Source organism: Peromyscus maniculatus, chromosome 2, assembly GCF_049852395.1.
Source record: "Peromyscus maniculatus bairdii isolate BWxNUB_F1_BW_parent chromosome 2, HU_Pman_BW_mat_3.1, whole genome shotgun sequence".
NCBI classification, from domain to species: domain Eukaryota; kingdom Metazoa; phylum Chordata; class Mammalia; order Rodentia; family Cricetidae; genus Peromyscus; species Peromyscus maniculatus.
Window position 1 is genome coordinate 72,975,215 of NC_134853.1, and position 19,795 is coordinate 72,995,009.

The 19,795-nt window shown below is 42.2% G+C and overlaps 1 protein-coding gene across 1 annotated transcript in view; it reads left to right on the forward strand.

Annotated features, from left to right (window-relative positions):
- Positions 1 to 19,795, forward strand: part of Tmeff1 (transmembrane protein with EGF like and two follistatin like domains 1) — an 83,318-nt gene that overhangs the window by 16,200 nt on the left and 47,323 nt on the right. Inside the window, exons 2-5 of the mRNA XM_006973668.3 lie at positions 1,312 to 1,421; positions 7,131 to 7,260; positions 10,475 to 10,501; positions 13,205 to 13,301. Coding sequence (XP_006973730.1) covers positions 1,312 to 1,421; positions 7,131 to 7,260; positions 10,475 to 10,501; positions 13,205 to 13,301 — 364 coding nt within the window. The remainder of the gene's footprint in view (positions 1 to 1,311; positions 1,422 to 7,130; positions 7,261 to 10,474; positions 10,502 to 13,204; positions 13,302 to 19,795) is intronic.

Sequence of the window (19,795 nt, forward strand, 5' to 3'; positions counted from 1 at the left end):
CCAGTCCCACTGGACTTAGCACTAACCTGGAAGGAACACATGGGTCTCTGAGGACGTTTCATGCGCTGCTTCCAGTGCAGGGGGGACAGTCTCGGAGCAGAAACAAATTCAGTGGGTGACCGTGCTTCCTATGGTAAAATTAACTCAGTCCTTTAAAAGTTTTCATAGGAGAGAAATTTTAGATCTCCTTAATTTTGTGTTCATAAATGTTGCATGTCTACCTGTTGTATGAAGTCTGAGTTAATTTTATAATTCTTTGTAACTAAAATTGCCTAGAATGAATACTAAGGGTCTAAACTTTATTATTTGTTACCTTTAAAGTTAAGTTGCTCATCAAAGATTCTGAACTATCAAGACAATAGTAAAATTATCTTAAGTGTCTAGCAAGCCAAAAATAGAAAAAAAAATCCATAGATTTATCTTTGGAAATATGTTAGAACCTAGCATTTTGAGGTTCTTTTCGGGAAGTGAGTTCCTTTTAGGAATAGAGCTTAAGATTCTCTTTGGGGTATATTGGACATTCTGAGTCTTAAAAGAACTTGCTTTTCTATTTTTATTCTTAAAGAATTTATGTATTTGTGTGTGTGTGTGTGTGTGTGTGTGTGTGTGTGTGTGTGTGTGTGTGTCTGCACACTCGTCTGTGCCTTCAGGCGGAAGCTGGGAGAGGGCCTTGGGTGACCCCTATCGCTCGCTACCTATCCTTTGAAGGTCTTTCCCTACACTTAGGCTTTATGCATTTCTCAGTGGACTGGAAGCCAGCAAGCCGCAGAGACCCCCCTGTCTGTGTCCTGCTTGGTGCTAGGGTTACAGCTGTAGTAAGATGCCTGGCTTCTTGTGTGGGTGCTGGGATCTGAACTCCTCATGTTTGTGCGGATGGTGCTCTTAACTTCGGGGCCATCTCTCTGGCACACATAACTTTTTTTTATTTTTATTTTTTTTATTTTTATTTTTTTTATTTTTATTTTTTTTTTGGTTTTTCGAGACCGGGTTTCTCTGTGTAGCTTTGCGCCTTTCCTGGGACTCACTTGGTAGCCCAGGCTGGCCTCGAACTCACAGAGATCCGCCTGGCTCTGCCTCCCGAGTGCTGGGATTAAAGGCGTGCGCCACCACTGCCCGGCCCCATAACTTTTTTTTAATTGTCTTACTATTATACCAGTGAATGAGAGGCCCAATACATTTGTTCTCTTATTAATCTATATACATGATGTATGTGTGTGTGTTGTATGTATGTGTATGTCTGTGTATGTGTGTGTGTTGTGTATATGTGTATGTTTGTGTATATACGTGAAACAATGTTTTCTTCTCTTGCAGAATTAAATGTGAGAGAATCTGATATCAGAGTGTGTGATGAATCGTCCTGTAAATATGGAGGTGTCTGCAAAGAAGATGGAGATGGTTTGAAATGTGCATGCCAATTTCAGGTGAGAAAACCAAAATGAACTATTTTAATTTTTTTTCTCCCTCTTTTATAATAATCCTACATTCTTCAGATAAACAGCACAGAGCTCCCTGGGCCCCACAGGAAGTCCTCCTCACAGCCCACTGGTTCTGTCTTGCCAGGTGAAGTCCTGTTGTTCTTTGTGCTTTCTGTGTTTGGTTCGAGAAATTAAAGGGGTCAGACTGACTATGCTAGATGTGAACACGTGTGGGAAGGACATTCAAGTCGTCTGAGTGTGAGCTTTGCCACCGTCGGGAAAGGGCAGGTGCTGCTGCAGCAGCAGCCTCTCAGTGAGCAGGTTGGCACGATCTCCTTTTTCTTTTGGCCTGGCTCTTCTCCCTTCCCTCTCATGTGTTCCCCCCGCCCCCCCCCCCCCCCCCCCGTTGTTATTATAGCTCTTTAGAACCAAGATGAAGTAGAGCCTCAGGAGAGTCAGGGTTAGAGACGGGCTGGACATTGGAACCATAACCCAAGAGCATGGTGCCTTAGCGTTTCCTTCTGGAATTGAGTTGTACTGTTACTGTATGAGAAGCAAAAAGGAGAAGTGGAGAGTGTGCCTTATTATTTTTTTATTTCATGTGCATTGGTGTTTTGCCTGCACTTATGTCTGTGTGAGAGTGTTGAATCCTCTGGAGTTACAGATGGTTGTGAGCTGCCATGTGGGTTAAGAAACTTGAACCCAGGTCCTCTGGAAGAGCAGCCAGTGCTCTTAACTGATGAGCCATCTCTCCAGCCCTGTTTACCCATCTTCTTTGATTAAATTATAATCTAGCTGTAGACTACCCTAGTTCAGAATTGGAGATGAGATATAGAAGGAGCTTGGCTGGTTTTCGCTGATAGTCTTCTTCTAACTAAGCGTGCATTCTGAGTTTTGAGCGGAGGAAGGGCTTCAGAAGGCAGGCCCACGGCCGAGTCGAATTAGTGTTTCTGGTGACCCAGTGACCTCAGGCAACTGGATGTCCTCATTTTCTCGCGGGTGTTCCATCTGAACAAAGAAGGCACATTTCCTACCTGTAGGGTGTAGTAAGGACCAGAGGGAAAGAGCACTTGTGTTGGAAACTTCTTTGAATACTGGAAATCGTCACGATATTCCATTAGAAGGGGTGGAGGATGGAAATAATGGGGATGGGTAGCTGTGTATACTGCTATTGACCACCCAGTCAGGTTCTCAGGGTCAAAGAGGCGTTTCATTCCCTTAGACAGAGCGACATTTCTGTGGGGGCAGCACCACAATAACCACTTTCTTCCAGGCTTGCCTAGCCTGCTTTGGCTGCCTTCACACCCTTGCTGCCCCTTGGCTGGGGACATCAGTTCCTTCTGTGCCTGCCTTTCCATGAGGTTCTTTCATTTCCGTGGAGCTGGCCTTATATTCTGCTTTCCTTCAGTTTCTGCAAGCCCTCGAGATTTTTTAAAGATTATATATATATATAAAAAGGAGCCTTTTCAATGTCCTTGAGCAGCTAAAAAAAAAAATCTTTCCATGATCTGCCTTAAATCCTTTGGTTCTTAACCTGTGGCGAAGCAGGAAGAGAACTACAAGTGAGGAGGTGAGATCAGTAGATGCTTTTCCGGGCTTGCTGGATGCTGCGTTTTAGGCTGGATGCTAAAGATGTTTAAAGACACTTTCCGCGCCTTGTAGGGCAAACTGCCTAAGGGTTTAAAGCATGGTTTTTTCTCCCCTCCTGCTGAGGAATCCTTCCTTTGACTGCTCTGCTGTCTTCCTATAAGATTATAGGTATGTTCATAAAACCCGAATTATTGGCAAGCTTAAAAAAATGGCTTGATATGTATATTAGGCATATCTCTGCTGTGTAAATATTAACAGTGATAATCAAATCGTTTGAAAGATTGCTTATAATTCTGCACGCTTTCAGTGCTAATACAAGCTCCTGGAGCATGATTTAAGTTCCTTTCACAGAAAGTAGAATTGTATATAACTGCAAATTTTGTTAGCTGGCTAATAAAAGCTATTGTCTTGCTCCTCATATAAACAAAGCCACTTACTAATTATATGCATAGTAAAATTAATAGTACACCTTTCCCTTAAGACTTAGTGCCTCTAACTTTTCCCTAGTTTTCTTTCTTCCTCGTTGTATTTAGAGTTCTGTGGGCTGTCTTCCTGTGTTTGTGTCTGTTTTTAATAGCTTGCACGGTCTCTGTCTCCTACTAGACCTTTGTACTGGAGTTTTCCACAGAAATAGAAACAGCAGGAGACCTGCACGTGAATTTGTGTGAGAGAGCTGGAGAAAGGGACTAGTGAGGAATTAGCTTATTTGATTACAGAGGCTGAGATCCCACAGCTTTTAGGGCTGAAGACCTGGGAGATGGAGTGGTGTGAGTCCCTGTCTGAAGACTGAAGACCATACCTCAGTCCAGCCAGAGGGAAGAGCGTTCCCTCCACCCTTTTGTTCTGTTTGGTTTCTCAACAAATTGGATAACGCATATCACCCGGGGGAGGGCGGCCTGCCTTCCTTGGTTCACTGATTGCAGTGCTAATTTTATTTGTAAATGCCCTCACCGACATATCCAGAAATAACTTTAAATCCGGGCACCCCAGGGCCTCGTCAGGTTGCCACATGAAATTAACCATCACAGCTATGTTCGTCCTACTTTCCTTGCTGTGACAGAGTGCCCAAGCAGAGCAACGGCATGGGGAAAGGCCCATTTATTTATTTTCTTAGTTATTGGAAAGGCTTATTTTGGTGCACGTTTTCAGAGGTTCAGTCCATCATGGTGTGGCAGGGTAGACGGGGTCACATGATGGTGTCCAGGAAATAGGAGGAGCTAGTGTTCGTGGGCTTCTTCCTCCCCGTCCTAGTCTCCTCAGGCCCCCAGTCTATTGGGTGGTACCACCGTATTCAGGGATGGCCTTTCCCCTAAGGACATGTCCAGACCTGTGCTTTATAGTAAGCTTCTAGGTACCTGTCAGTCAATCAGGTTGACAATCAAGATGAACTCTCCTGGCAACCTACTTAATTTATTGTGACCCACACAGTTCCTGGCACACAGTAGGTGTACAACAAGTGCTTGAAAGGATGTAGTTCCGGAGTTATATAGTGCTGTATCTTCAGACAGCTTCAAATAGCTGGCAGTATCACCACAACCTTAACAACAGGGAGGTTGCTTTCCTCATCAAAGGTGACAGAGTAGGGGTTAGAGATAGCATCAGTCTGAGGGTTTTAACATTGCTGGATCCCTTCATTTGTCCATAAGTTTACTGGGGGGGGGGGGCAGCTTCCGAGAGAGACCCAAGAAAGATGAAGCAAGAACAGATCTTCTTTCCCATCTCAGGTTCACTCTGAGGTATGTTCTGGAGACTGATTGTGGTCATGTTAGGACCCTTGCTCACCATCACCAAGTATGGGTGAGACTGAATAATTTATGTGTAGCCTCTAAAGTACATCACTCAGGAGCAAACGCGACTCTTCCACTTAGTAGCTGTGCAAATACTCAAGACTTCAAAATGACAGCAACAGCAGCAACCACCACTAATATTTACCATGGCCAGATGTGAACGCCGTAGATAGCTTTCCCTTATTTAATCCTCATAACGTTATTTGAGAGGATCTAGAAGAGTTGCCTTTAGACGTATGGGGAACATGGTGCTGGTTTCAGAGGGGTGATGGGCCCGGGATTTGGGACTTCAGACCCCTGGCTCTGACTTTGTCTTGGGCTTCATTGGTTGTTTAATATTTAAGTCCATAGGACATTTAAAGCTGCTGCCCAGTGCTTACTGGGATACTGTTTTATAAATGTTAAAGTTTCCAGTCCTATCAAATTCAAAACTCTTTCAATCACCAGTAGCTTATGTTCCATTTTTTTATTATCTTTAAATGAAATTCATAATGTAACCCACATAAACACACGATTAAAGAAATGAATGTGGTACAAAATTTTAATATAAAAGAAAAATAAAGGTCATTTATGATATGAATATTTCATAATTTACATGCTTTGGAATGATTATGTTAGAAGAAGACAGTATAGTACTCAGGCACTTATATCTACTTATAATGAAGTTAGATTAAAAATATTCATAAGCAGTTTCATATACAAAGCCTTCCAAATAAAAATTTAATTTTAATAAAAGTTTGTGGAAGATTTTGCTGATACTGAACATATAGTAAAACCAACTTGGTTATAAGAGAGTTTGTTAGTTGGCAGTTGCTGAATTGTGCTAATATGCCATATTTATCTTTCATACACTGAGACCAACCACTTAAAAAAGTAGATAGTAGTAAAAGTAAATCTTGTTGATTGCGGAAAAATTGAGACACAGAAAATTAAAGACATGATACGAAAATATATTGACACTTTCTTCTAGAATTTATGCATATTTTTCTAAATTAGATTGAATGCGATGTATTTTCTTGCTACATTTCATTTTATATTATTTTGTAAATTTGCATTCAGTTTCACAGATAAATAATACTTTTTTTTTTAAAAAAAAAAGGACAAGTTGTGCATGATGGCACGTGCCTGTGATCTCTGCACTGAAGGCAGGGGGAGTTCCTTGCTAGCCGGGACTACATAGTGAGTCCCTGTCTCAAGAACCTCCACCTCCCAATTCTCATTTTCAGTATACAACCCTGATTGCTAATGAAGGTCAATTTCTTTTATATATTAGTTGACTGTTTATAATATTTTGTAAATATTTTGGCCCATTTAAAAAGAACATTTGCACTACTTTTATTTAAGAAACAGTGATAGCTTGTATCATATTGTGATACTTTCCCCAGATTTTGAAAGTTTATTTATGCTATTTTAAAAAATATATATTTAAAAATTTTAAAATTATGTGTATGCAAATATGTCTCTATGTAGGTCTGTGCAGGTGCCCATGGAATCCAGAAGATCTTGGATTGCCAGGAGCTGGAGTTACAGGCAGTTGTGAGCTGCCCAGCATGGGTACTGGGAGCTCAACTCTGGTTCTCTGCAAGAGCAGAACATGCTCTTAACTGCTGAGCCAGCTCTCCAGCCCCCCATTTGTGCTATTTTTGACAAGTAGACGTTCTAAACTTTTTTAAGCATGTAGAGCCAGTGTCATTTTTCAAATCTCATCGCCATTTATCTTCATCCTCCTCATTCCTGTTTATCCTTCAGTGCACAGTTTGAATTCTACTTTCTCTGAGTAGGTTTTCCTTCAACACCCTAGCTTTTAGAACTGGAGGTCAGGCATTACACTTCCTTTATGACTAATTGATTCTAAATCACGTGATTCCAAATGCGATTTAGCTTTGCAAATTTTTTCCTATTCTAACAACATTATAAGATCTCTGAGAACAGAGATCGTGGTGTATTTCTTTGTGTCTTCCTGTTCCTTCCCTGGGACTTTAATACTGGATGTACCGAGTAAAGGAATTTTAACAGTAAAGTGACATCACCTAAGCAGCTCTTTATAAACACTGTCACGGCTTTCCTCTTAATATTTCTGTGGGTTTTCTTAGCAAACAAATACCGTAGGTTGCATTTATTGGCAATTGGTAGTTATTTTCATTGTGAATGTGAGAAAAAAAATCTAAGAGGCAGAGGTAGGTCCTCTTTGTTAAAAATCTAATGCAGGGACAACCTGTGTTAGCAGTGGAAGAATGCCGTGGAAGTATGCTTTGGGGTTCATGAGTGTGCACTATGCCATTGATATTCATGCCTAGTTCTGAGAGGGTATTTTTGTTTTTGTTTTTTTTTTTTGCAGTGCCATACAAATTACATTCCTGTCTGTGGATCAAATGGGGATACTTACCAGAATGAATGTTTTCTCAGGAGGGCTGCTTGTAAGCACCAGAAAGACATAACAGTGGTGGCACGTGGACCTTGCTACTCCGGTATGTATGATGTTAGAAATGGTTCTGCCATATTTTCCAAAAGGAGACTTGAGCCAGAAGTGTTTGGCTCCCATTGCCGCGGGGATTGATTGTGATTGACGGAGTTTTATTCATATTTTATGTTACTCCTTCTTGATGGGGTGATTTTTGTATTGGCTGTATGTCTGTTTTATGTGAGGCTGTCACATATCCTTTGCTGGATAGCCCAAACATTGAACACTGGAGTTGGGAACTGGCATGGGATAGGTTTATTTTTATTTATTTATATTTTTGAGATGATTGTCTCTAGCAAGCCTCTATGAGCATTTCAGATTGTAGCTCTTTCCTAAATTCTTTTCTCCTTTCTACCCAGCACCCCAAACTACCTTATATAGGCATATATGTGTGCAGGTACACTCCTCCATGTGTGGATGTGTGAAAACCAGAGGGAGACATCTGCTATCCTCTTTGTTACTATTTTATTTATGGGTATGAGTGTTTCACCTGCTTGTCTGTAAGTGTACCACATCTGTGCAGAGACCTAGAATGTCAGAAGAGGGTGTTGAATCTTTTGGAACTGGAGTGGCGGTTGCTGGGAAATAAATTCAGTTCCTCTGTGATAGCAGTAAATGCTCTTAACCACTGAGTGGTTTTCCAGCTCCTGCACCTTATTTCTTTGAGATACAGTCCCACTGCACCTGAAACCCCTCTTAGATAGTTAGACTGGCAGGCCAGGATGCTCCCAGGATCTGTCTTTCTTTCTCTGCCTCCCCAGTACTGGTGTTACTGGAGCTTGCTACCACATCAGGTTTTTACAGAGATGCTGGGTGTCCAAACTCAGATCCTCAGGCTTGATCTTGGTAGTGCGGCTGGCCCTTATCCTGTGCACTGTGGCTGGCCCCTCTTCAGTTCTCATGTAGAACTTGCTCCTTATAGATACTCCTATCATATATGCTCTAAATTACTGCCCAGAAACCTAGGTCAGATATCAGACTTCTTTGGACAGGAGAAATTTTTTTACTGTACACAAAACAATTAGGTGCTGAGAGAAAGAAAGTACTGTGTTCTTGGGCTGTCATGTGATGTTGCTGTTAGGTGTCATGTGATGTCCTCATACTTCTTTAAGTACATTATGCTTCACAGGCTTGATCTAGATGTTTTTATGAATCTTTCTGATGCCACATTAATCATTTATGAGGAGCACATGCTCACGCCACCAAGTGCTTTGATAGGCAGTGAATGTAAAACAGGAGGTAGGGTGGTCGGTTGCAAAGAACCCCGGACTAGGAGTATAAGGCCTCACTTTAAAGTTATCCAAACTTTTATTTACCATGGAGCCTTGCGCAGGCCACTTGGACTGTCTGAACTCCGTTTCTCTAAATCATCACACGGGGATTAGTCTTCTGGGCTTGTTAAGCTTGGGAATACCAAGGCCACGAGGTGCTATGTTGGTGGTGTTTGCTAGCTGGGCTGTGTTTTCATGTCACTTGGTCTTTCAAAGTTTCCTCTTCTGTGAGTTAGAAATATTTCCTCTTTCAGTTACCGAGAAAAATCTTTTCTTAGGCTTTAGGACTAGGCTTTCTCCATGTCTCCTCTGAGGTCTTTCTCCTGTGACATCTCTGGGAAGTGTGTCAATGTCTTCTATGTACTTAAGCATGTAATATGCAGCGTTTCATTTATCTGACATACTTGCCTACAGCCACCTAAGTGCTTTCTCAACCAGAAGGTGATGTGTCCTGTCTAGGGAAGCATAACACCATGTCAGCGCTGAGATGGACTCATGGGTGTGCGTACTGCTGATAAAATTCTACAAGGAAAACGCTACTGTATTTTCAGGGTAGTCATAGTATTTAATGTATCTAGAAATTCTTAGTGACCAAGGAAGTTGTGAAATTTTTAATATTTATGAAAATTGGACACAGTTTGCAAAAAAGGTTCAGGGTGAGTGTCTCATGTACTAGGACTGTGTCTTAATTATCTTTGTAGTCATAGCATTTATGCTCAGCACTTAATATATATCCAGTTAGTGTACATTGAATGAAGGGGAGAAGGGTTAGTTTTCCTAAGAAAATGTGGTTATAAGTTTTTACAAATTCCATTCTCCTTCTCCTCCTTTTCCAAAATTCCTCCACTCTTTCCCTCTTTCAGGAGACATCCTTAAGCAATTGATTAGATCAAAACTGAATGCAACTGAAAACTCTCCACCAAAACTCATGAAGCTCATGCTCCCGTCACTGCCTGTCATGTGTGCTTTCTAATTCCCTCTGCTGCTGTATATCTTGGGGTTTGACTGTATTACTTGATGGAATTTGGAGGGAAGGGACCAGTATTGTTCTGTTGTTCAGTATTCCATTCTAGAGACTATTTGAAGAATAGAATTAATTCCCTGGAGCCAAGAGATCATTTTCCCTGCAGAGTTCTGGCTAAAGTGTCAAAATCTTTATCTGCTATCGTTTTATTTTTAATTTTTATAGCTCCATGCTGATGATATGACAGAATCCCCTATTTTCACCATGTGTTATATACTGGCTTTTTTGGCAGTATAAAATAAAATTTTAGGGTTTGGGATGTGACTCAGTGGTAGTGATCGCCTAGCATGTACAAGGCCCGGCCCTACAAAAAACATTTTAAATTTGTGCATTAATTACATTTTATGCTGTTTTCTCTCTGAGATTTATCCTGAATAGATTTCCTAGAGGAAGTTAATTTTATCAGTACTATGCAGATTCAACCCTGAGGTTCTCCTCGCTAAACCTTAGGGATTTTTTTTTAAAGCCTTTTGGCCTCTGGTCTGTATCCACAAATTTGATTAAGAAGACTTTTGGAGCCAGGCTCAGCTTTTATCTTTCTAATAAAAGCAGTTTGTTCAGTATTCCTCTCCAGCCCTAACAAAATTAAAATTTCCTTTTACCTTTTAAGTGAATGGGAAAATCATTTCTGTTTAGCTGTTTATAGTACTTTTTAGTCATGGTGCATGGGATCTGGGTATTTCCTGGCTGTGCTGGCTTCGGAGATATAAGAAATATATTCAGTATATAAGAAACACTGATGATTGTGTGTCTAGGTTACCTACTCAGTAGAGCCTAAAGTAGGCGTATGAAAATAAACTTCGCTCTCAGAAACTTGAGAAAAGAAATATCATGGATGTCATAGTTTTATTTTTAATAAGAATGTTACTATCTGAGAAGATGGAGTTCCTGGGAGAAATGTTTACATTTGCTGTTTTTCTTCTCAGATAATGGCTCTGGATCTGGAGAAGGAGGTGAGTTTCAAACGCTTTGCTGTTTTGAGACAGTTTTCATTTTGTAGCTCAGGCTGGCTTGGAACTCGCTTTGTAGTACAGGTTCCTCCTTGACCTCACGTCGGTCCTCGGGTCTCAGCCTCGGAAGTGCTGGGATTCCAGGCGTGACCCTCGGAGCCTAGCCCAGGCACGTCTTAAAGGCCTTTGTTTTCCTTTGATTTTTCTCAACAACTCTTAAGGTACAATTCATACACCACAGGGCCCACTCATTTGAAGTTTACAGCTCAAGGACTTCCAGTATTTGCAGAGTTGTGGACTCACTGCCACCAGCAACCTTGCAGGAAGCCCTGTCCCCTGGCCACCATGCCTACCCTGGCTGTCCCCCTGCCCCCTGCCTACCCTGGCTGTCCCCTTGCCCCCTGCCTACCCTGGCTGTCCCCTGCCCTCTGGCCACCGTGCCTTCCCTGGCTGTCCCCCTGCCCCCTGGCCACCATGCCTACCTTGGCTGTCCCCTGCCCCCTGCCCCCTGCCTACCCTGGCTGTCCCCTTGCCCCCTGCCTACCCTGGCTGTCCCCTGCCCTCTGGCCACCGTGCCTTCCCTGGCTGTCCCCCTGCCCCCTGCCTACCCTGGCTGTCCCCTTGCCCCCTGCCTACCCTGGCTGTCCCCTTGCCCCCTGCCTACCCTGGCTGTCCCCCTGCCCCCTGCCTACCCTGGCTGTCCCCTTGCCCCCTGCCTACCCTGGCTGTCCCCCTGCCCCCTGGCCACCGTGCCTACCCTGGCTGTCCCTCTTAACTGCAGGTCTTGATCCTGTGAAGCCTTCACTGAAGGTTTGTTTTCAGCCTAAAGGGAACCCATCGTAGCTCCTGTTAAATTGAGGTTACACAAGCTAATTTCTGCACAGGATTGTCCATCCAAGTGATTTTTTTTTAAATCATGAAACAGTGTTTAAATCTCTTTTATTTTTTGCTTACAATTTTTGTTAATCATAAGGTTTTTTGTTTTGTTTTGTTTTTTTTTAATAACAAGGTTAAAAATTCCGGAGTAAGTTGTGCCTACATGAAGGAAAGCGTGCAAGACAACTCTGGTGGAATTAAGAATTAAATTTAAACCTTTAAAACTTCCTGTGTCTTAAATAAAATTATCTCTCCTGTTAAAAAATGTCATATTTGGTAATAGCATTAAAGGACCAGAACTGAGGATGACTAATCTGCTTCATAGTTTAATGAAGCTGTAAATATTGCTATCTATTCCATGCAAAATATTTGAGGTACCCTGAGGATATGTTAAAGAACACTCATTGGGAAAATCCAGTCCAAATAGAAACCACAGTTATGATCCTAACCATAGGAACCTTGGGCCAGGCCACTCCTTCCTCTGTCTTTGGTAGAATCCTAAAGTTTCCGAGTTGGAAGGAACTTTGAAGGACTGTAAAGAATAGAACATTTATGGCGAAGAATTCAAGGATGGGAGTTGCAGCCAGAAAGAAAATGATAAAAGCGACAAACAATAGGATTTGATTTAAATGGATGTGTTTAAGTAGGAGCTTTGTAATCATGTGTGAAAGCTAACTTCATGAATTTTAGATCTGAGAGCAAGGAAGGATTTTAAGAGATCATGTGACTCGGTCCCTGAGGTCATTGTTCTGTTAGGAGACTCAGATGTTCCCAAGATTTGCTAATACAGTACAGTCCTGGCTGTCTTGCCGAGAATGTAGCTTGTTCTCAGCCCTCAAGGGAGCATGCGTTGGGAAGGGTTAGTGGTTTGCTCAGTCATTCTGGATCTCATGGTGGTTCTGAGGTCTCAAAATGATTTACTTTTATGATCATTGCAATCTGTTTAGGTATTCATTTGAGTTTGAGGAGTGTTTCCAGTCAGAGAGTAGGCAGAGGGCAAACACGGGAAGCTTAGGTGTTACCTGTGGACTTGCGTTTTGTTAGATCTCCACTGACTGGCGCCCCGGTATAAAAGTCTGTGACATACCAAGTCTGGAGAGGCTGGAATTCTTCTTCACTTCCGACTTCTGGCCCTCTTTCGGGGAGCTGCAAGGATCCACTCTAGTTGAGGCCCACACGTACAGGATGCCCTTGTTTGGGGGATGTGAGTCCCTTTGGGGGCAATGACATGTGCTCCTTTTGTTGAGGGGAGATAGGAGACTCACAGGTTTCTGCATCTGAGTATTTGCGCCAAGTGGGCCGAGTAGAGAAGGGGGAGGTGCTTTGTAAGAGCGCCCCTTTCCTCATCCAGAACTGGAAACAAGTATTTCTTTTAACTCTGGAGTTAGTTTTTATGTGTTTAGAAAATCTGGTGTGGCGCTGATGTGAGGGAAAGGTGATGAGTGTGTACTAGTGTGTTCCAGCATGTCTGTACCTATCCGCTTATACTGGCGTCTTTAGGGGGAGGGTGGTCACAGACTTGCTCATGTTTTGTTTGCTCCTACTCAGTGTTAACTGGTAGTTCTTTAGAAATGCAGTTTATTAAACCTACTGTATTGTTCTGTGCACACAGCCCAAGAGGTTATTTTGCAAATAGCGCTGCATCCCGGAATGTGTTGTTCAGTAATAGCAGCAGCAGTTTTGGACATTTTAGAAGTGATTCTCTCCAGAAGCTTGGGTGCATTTTCCTTCAAAACAAGATAATGTTTCCTGAAAACTTGAAGTGTATCTGGAAAGGATCCATCCTAACCCTAACTTTTGGTTGAAAGTTTAACTTTTCTGTTGAAACAGAGGAGGAAGGCTCAGGAGCGGAGGCTCACAGGAAACATTCCAAGTGTGGACCGTGCAAGTACAAAGCTGAGTGTGACGAGGATGCAGAAAACGTCGGGTGAGTTGTGGCGAAAGGGACTCTTCATCATGATGCTGCGGGAAGGGCTTTCTACCGGCGTCTCGGCCTCCGAGCATGTGTCCTTGCAAATCAAACTGTTGATGCTACTCTGATTGACTCTTTTTTTTTATATTTTTAAGTTGATATAATACAATGGCTGTTTAAATAAGTTATGTATTCAGAAAGAGAATTCATTTAGTTTTTGAGTTTTATCTGTTCTTTAAAAAATAATTTTGTTTATGTTAATATTGATTTATTCATCAAAACTTGTTTTGGATTGTCCCACCCCACTCTGTCAGTATCTGTAATGGACAGTTGGTTTATTCTCTTGCTGTTTTATGCAAAAACTTACCTGGTTCAGTGCATTGAGAAAAATTTAAAAATTTTGCAAAAATTGAGCTGTATTAACTATTTTATAGTATTGAAACTTACTCTTATCAGTCTCGGTTGCATAGTTGATGTTTTTCTCCTCCATGTTCAGCCCTCACCAAGGCGACTTTAGTGGCTGACAGACTCATCCCGGAAGGAGTGCTCCTTGGTGGACTAGGAATCACACTGGCATTTGTCAGTCAAGTTTGATTTTTTTCTTTCGTCGGTGCCACGTTTCCGTGGTCCCAGTCTCACTCTCCTGTTGCCCTGTGGTGCTTAATTGGTGCATATTTGGTTTTCAAAGCTCTGATGCTGGCTTCAGGACCTGACAACCAGATGTATCTTCTTCATTTTCTGTTTGCTCTAGTGCGTATTCAGAAACACCCATTTTTAGAGATTTGTAATTTATTCCTTTTGTACATATTTTTGGTTTCAGGTCCTATGTTTTATTCAGTGCTTAAGTGTTTTTCATCAGAACAGTGTATTAATTAGCATTAATACCCAGAGTGAGTTTGTAAGTCAAGACCATTCCATTTTCAGTGTTGGTGGCATAATGTCAGCTGTTTGGGTGGCATTTGGTAAAATTAAATGCTTGGTGGTTTACGTAGTGTATATAAGATAAACAGATGGCCGGGCGGTGGTGGCGCACGCCTTTAATCCCAGCACTCGGGAGGCAGAGGCAGGCGGATTTCTGTGAGTTCGAGGCCAGCCTGGGCTACCAAGTGAGCTCCAGGAAAGGCGCAAAGCTACGCAGAGAAACCCTGTCTTGAAAAACCAAAAAAAAAAAAAAAGATAAACAGATGGAGGAAAGTGACTTGAGAAATCTTAATGTGTTGTTTTTGCACACTGTTTATAGGACGGGCCTATGTCTATGTCCATCACAGTGGTTTGATGTGTGAGACCCTTTTGTTTTTTAATCCAAAGCAGACACTGAGAGAAATGGTAGGCACTTCCAGAATGTAGATACTGCACTGTCTTTCCTCTGATGTTACTAATGATAAGGCCTGATGAAACAGTAGCGCGCGGGTGTGTGTGTGTGTGTGTGTGTGTGTGTGTGTGTGTGTGTGTGTGTGTGTAATTACTCCTTTCATTACTTTCCTTAGGACAGTTTTATAATAGTGTTCATAGACTACATAGCTGCCCATGATTGATTGGCTGGGTATATTGGTCTGTTTTTATTCCTTTAACAATACCTCTATTCAGCCCTATTTTATACTTTTCTCAGCTGTCATTTTTTTCATGCTTAAATAGAAAGAGATAGAAGATTTGAAACTGAAGCAGATTCCATTTAGTCTCAAAAGTGGCTCCAAATAAGACATCTAAATACCCACCTTTATGTGACTGCCCCTCCCTAAGATGCAGTCCGTTCCCGTCTGAGAAAATTAATTTTGTGTATGTCTTTTTATCTGCAAGTTTGCAGCCACTGTTTTTGCAGAGACTAGCTCTAAGCATAGGGAAGTGGGCACCGACCAGGGAAGAGTTTACCGGCAGGCAGAGGAGCACACGGACTGAGATGAATAGCCGAGACCAGGCAATGACGGGACAGTAGGAAAACACTGAGGAAATGATTGACACCTTTGTCCAGAAAACGAGTGCAGAAGCTAAAGTACTTGATGCTACTGTAGATATGCAACAAAAGGAAATTTGATTTGTGGGCTGATCTTCTAGCCTATAAACTACCACCAATTGCAGATGTAACAATGTTGTTGAATTTTTCTAATTTACTTTTAAATGGGCTTTGATTCCAAAAGAGCTATCTGTGGAGGTTTTTTTTAGCTCCTTCAAGGCAGCTACAGAGAACTTCTGGTACAGAAAACTACGACATGCAGAAATGTAACAGTAGCTAATAGCTTTGTGTTTTAAAATATATTTTACTTTGAATTATGTGTGTATGGGTGTATCTGTGTGTTGGTGTGAGAGCGGGTTCCTTTCTCACCAGAAGCCATCTCCTCTCCCTCTTTTATTTACCACTCTTAGTTTATTTGGGGGGCTAGGAAAGGCTCAGTGGGTAAGATTGCTTGCTCTGCAAGCATAAGCATATGAGTTTGAAACGACAGTATCTGCCGGGCGGTGGTGGCGCACGCCTTTAATCCCAGCACTTGGGAGGCAGAGGCAGGTGAGTTCAGAGGCCAGCCTGGGCTACCAAGTGAGTTCCAGGAAAGGCGCAAAGCTACACAGAGAAACCCTGTTTCTAAAAACCAAAATAAATAAATAAATGAAACAACAGAACCCATGTAAAATATCTGGGCATGGCTGCACGTTTCTGTAACCTCAGCATGGCAGATGGAGACCAGGCAGATCCTAGGAGCTCACTGGCTAGCAGCCTTGCAGAAACAGTGAGCTTTAGACTCAGTGAGAAACCCTGTCTTAGGAGAATAAGGTGGAGATTAATAGATGAAATGCCCTCAGATATGTTGGCACACGCCTTTGATCCCAGCACCTGGGAGACAGAGCCAGTCAGATCTCTGTGAAATCGAGGCTAGCTCGGTCTACATAGCAAGTTCCAGGCTAGCCAGGCCTACATAGTGAGACCCTGTCTCAAACAAACAAACAAACAAACAAACAAACAAACAACAAAACAAAACAAAAGCAATCAGCCAACGAACGAAATAAAACCAACTAAAAAAAGAAAATATCCCACATCCTCTTCTTGCCTCTTCAGATATGCATATGTGCACAATATGCCATCTACATACAAATTGTTTACACATGATTTCATATATTTAGGGGGTATAAACTATGCAGCTTTAGTACATATGTGCACTGTTTAAACCAGGGTAATTGGCATTTCCATCACCTTGTCCTTTCCTCACATTAAGAGCTTAGGTTTTATGCTCACCTTTTCATAAAATAATCTAAAAGGTTGATTGGGATGATTGTGGTCCTAGTGTACTCTAGAGCTGTAGCATGGTGCTTAGGGATGGGGATATGGACAGCAGCCAGTAGATTGTCTGTTGACTATTTTCCAGGCAGGGTCTCATTATGTAGTTTAAGTTGACCTCAAACTCATGATCTTTCTGATTTAAGCTGGCTTCAGCTGTGAACTTATGCTATCTGAAAAGATGAATCATGGTTAAAAGCTCTTGCATTTGCAGAGGACCTGGGTTTGATTCCTAGCACCCATGTGGTGGCTTACATGTGTAACTCTAGTTCCAGGGGATCCATTGCCTTCCTCTTATCTCTGTTGGCAACAGGCACATATGTGGTGAACATACATACATGCAGGCAAAACACCCATACACATAAAATAAGATCTAAAAGTAAAAAAGAAATACACTGACATTGTTAACCAGCATGCCTTTTACATATTGACAATGTACTTAAATATTTTGGTAGGATTCTGTGGAATGATGTTTACTTTTATTAAATGTAATGCATTGAAATCTTTCTAATATTTTCAATTTTATTTTCTTAAAGAAATGGTGGCTGTAGTGGTTTGAATGAGAACGGTCACCAGAGGCTTATATGTTTAAATGCTTCATTCCTAGTTGGTGGAACTATTTGGGAAGGATGAGGAAGTGGGGCCTTGTAGAATATTTTAAGCTGTGTTACTTTTGTTTATGTTGCATTTGTTTAACTCTGGGAAGCTGTGTTACTTTGCCTGTGAAAAACACCTGATGGTCTAATAAAGAGCTGAACAGCCAATAGTGAGGCAGGAGAGAGAAATAGGTGGGGCTGGTAGGCAGAGAGTATAAATAGAAGGAGAAATCTGGGAAAGAAGAAGAAGTAGCCAGAGAAGGAGGAGGACCCAGGGGTCAGCCACCCAGCTACACAGTAATCCATGGAGTGAGAGTAAGATTTACAAAAGTAAGAGAATGGGAAAAGCCCAGAGGCAAAAGATAGATGCGATAATTTAAGGAAAGCTGGCAAGAAACAAGCCAAGCTAAGGCTGGGCATTTATAAGTAAGAATAAGCCTTGGTGTGTGATTTATTGGGGAACTGGGTGGCACCTCCCAAAAAGAGTAATAAAACAACCAACAACAGGGCCTTGTTGGAGTAGGTGTGTTATTGGGGGGCAGGATTTGAGGTTTTCAAAAGCCCCATGACATTCCTCATGATTTTGTCTAAAGATGTAAACTCTCAGGTACTGCTTCAGCCCAGTGCTCCCTGCCTGCTGACATGCTTCCCACCATGATGGTCCTGGACTCTAACCCTCTGGAACTGTAGGCCCTAAATTAAACACTTGTTTTATGAGTTGTGTTGGTCATGTTGTTGTGTTGGTCATGGTGTCTTATAGCAATAGAAAAACAACTGTGATAGTGGTTGTGAAGGTTAACTTGACAAGACCTAGAACCATATAGAGAACAAACGTCTGGGCACATCTGTGAAGGACTTTGTGGACTGAATTAACTGAGATGGGATGACCCACCTACCCTAAATGTGGTGACACCGTTCTCTGGGCACCAGCAGTCATCTCTCCCTGCTTCCTGACTCAGGATGCAATGTGACCAGCCAGCTGCCCCAGACTCCTGCTGCCGTGGAGTTTCCCACGATGATGACCTGCTCCTTAACTGTGGTCCAAATAAACCCTCTGCCTTATTTACTGTTCTATTGCTGTGAAAAGACACCATAGTGGAGGCAATTTATAGACTAAAGCATTGAGTTGGGGCTTTCTTCGTTTCAGAGGGCGGGAGTCCATGACCATCATGATGGAGAGCATGGCTTCAGGCAGTCGGGTATGGCACTGGAGCCGTAGCTGAGGCTTGCCTACATCCTGATCCTCGGGCAGGAGGCAGAGAGAGTGAGGGTGAGGAAGGAGAGAGACTGGGCCTGGCTTTCAAAGCCTACCTCCAGTGACACAGCCCCTCCAACAAGGCCACACCTCCTAATCCTTCCTAAATAATACACCATCTGGGAACCAAACATTCAAACACATGAGCCTTATGGGGGCCGTTTTCATTCAAACCACCACGCCTTCCTTGCTTACGTTGCTTTTCTCAGGCATTTTGCCGTAGCAGTGAGCAAATAACTAATGCTGTAGTGGTGCACAAATTGACTTCATAATCCACTGCTTCTGTAATCTACAGTTTGAAAGATAGTGTTCTCAAACATAACTATCATAGCTATATATCTGGCATAGTTTTAGATAGGAGTATCCATTAAATGTTTTATCTTTCCTCACTTAATATCTTTCCTGTCAGAAGAAATGCTGCACAATCCATCTAGTTTCTTACACTTAAGGTTCTTATTGTTAATCAATACACTTAAAAAACAACAACAACAACAACAACAACAACAACAACAACAACAACAACAAAAACAGGCCTGGAGAGATGGTTCAGTGGTTAAGAGCACTGGCTGCTCTTTCAGAGGACCTGGGTTCAATTCCCAGCATCTATATGGCAGCTCACAACTGTCTGTAACTTCGTTTCCAGGAGATCTGACACAGACATACATGCAGGCAAAACACCAATGCATATAAAATAAAAATAAATAATTAAAAAAACTCCAAACAAAAAACAAACAAACAAGCCGGGCGGTGGTGGCGCACGCCTTTAATCCCAGCACTCGGGAGGCAGAGGCAGGCGGATCTCTGTGAGTTTGAGGCCAGCCTGGGCTAACAAGTGAGCTCCAGGAAAGGCGCAAAGCTACACAGAGAAACCCTGTCTCGAAAAACCAAAAAACAAACCAACAAACCAACAAACCAACAAACAAACAAAAAAAACCCCAAAGACTTTGGAAGAAGGAATCGTGCTACCATGGAAATTAATTTTCTTTTATTAAGAGAAAGGGCTATGTTTTTAACTTCAGCTACTTAAATGAAAATTTAGTTAATTACACTGTGTAATTCCCTCCCTCCCTCCCTTTTCATCTCCTTTCTTTAAAGTTTTATTTTCTTTACTTATGATGCATGTGTGTCTGTATGTGTGTATGTGCATGGATGGATGGATGCCTTCTGAGGACACGAGGGTATTGGATCCTGCTTGATGTGGGTGGTCTGGTCCTCCAGTCCTCTGACAGAGCAGGACGCACTCTTAACCACAGAGTAATTTTTCCAGCCAGCCACCCCCTATCCCCTTTGAAGTCTGTGTTTGTGTGTGAGATGTGCGTTTGGGTGTTTGCATGCCTTGACCCGTGTGGAGGTTGGAGAGAGGAGAGTTTGGGGTGCCATCCCCACCTTGTTT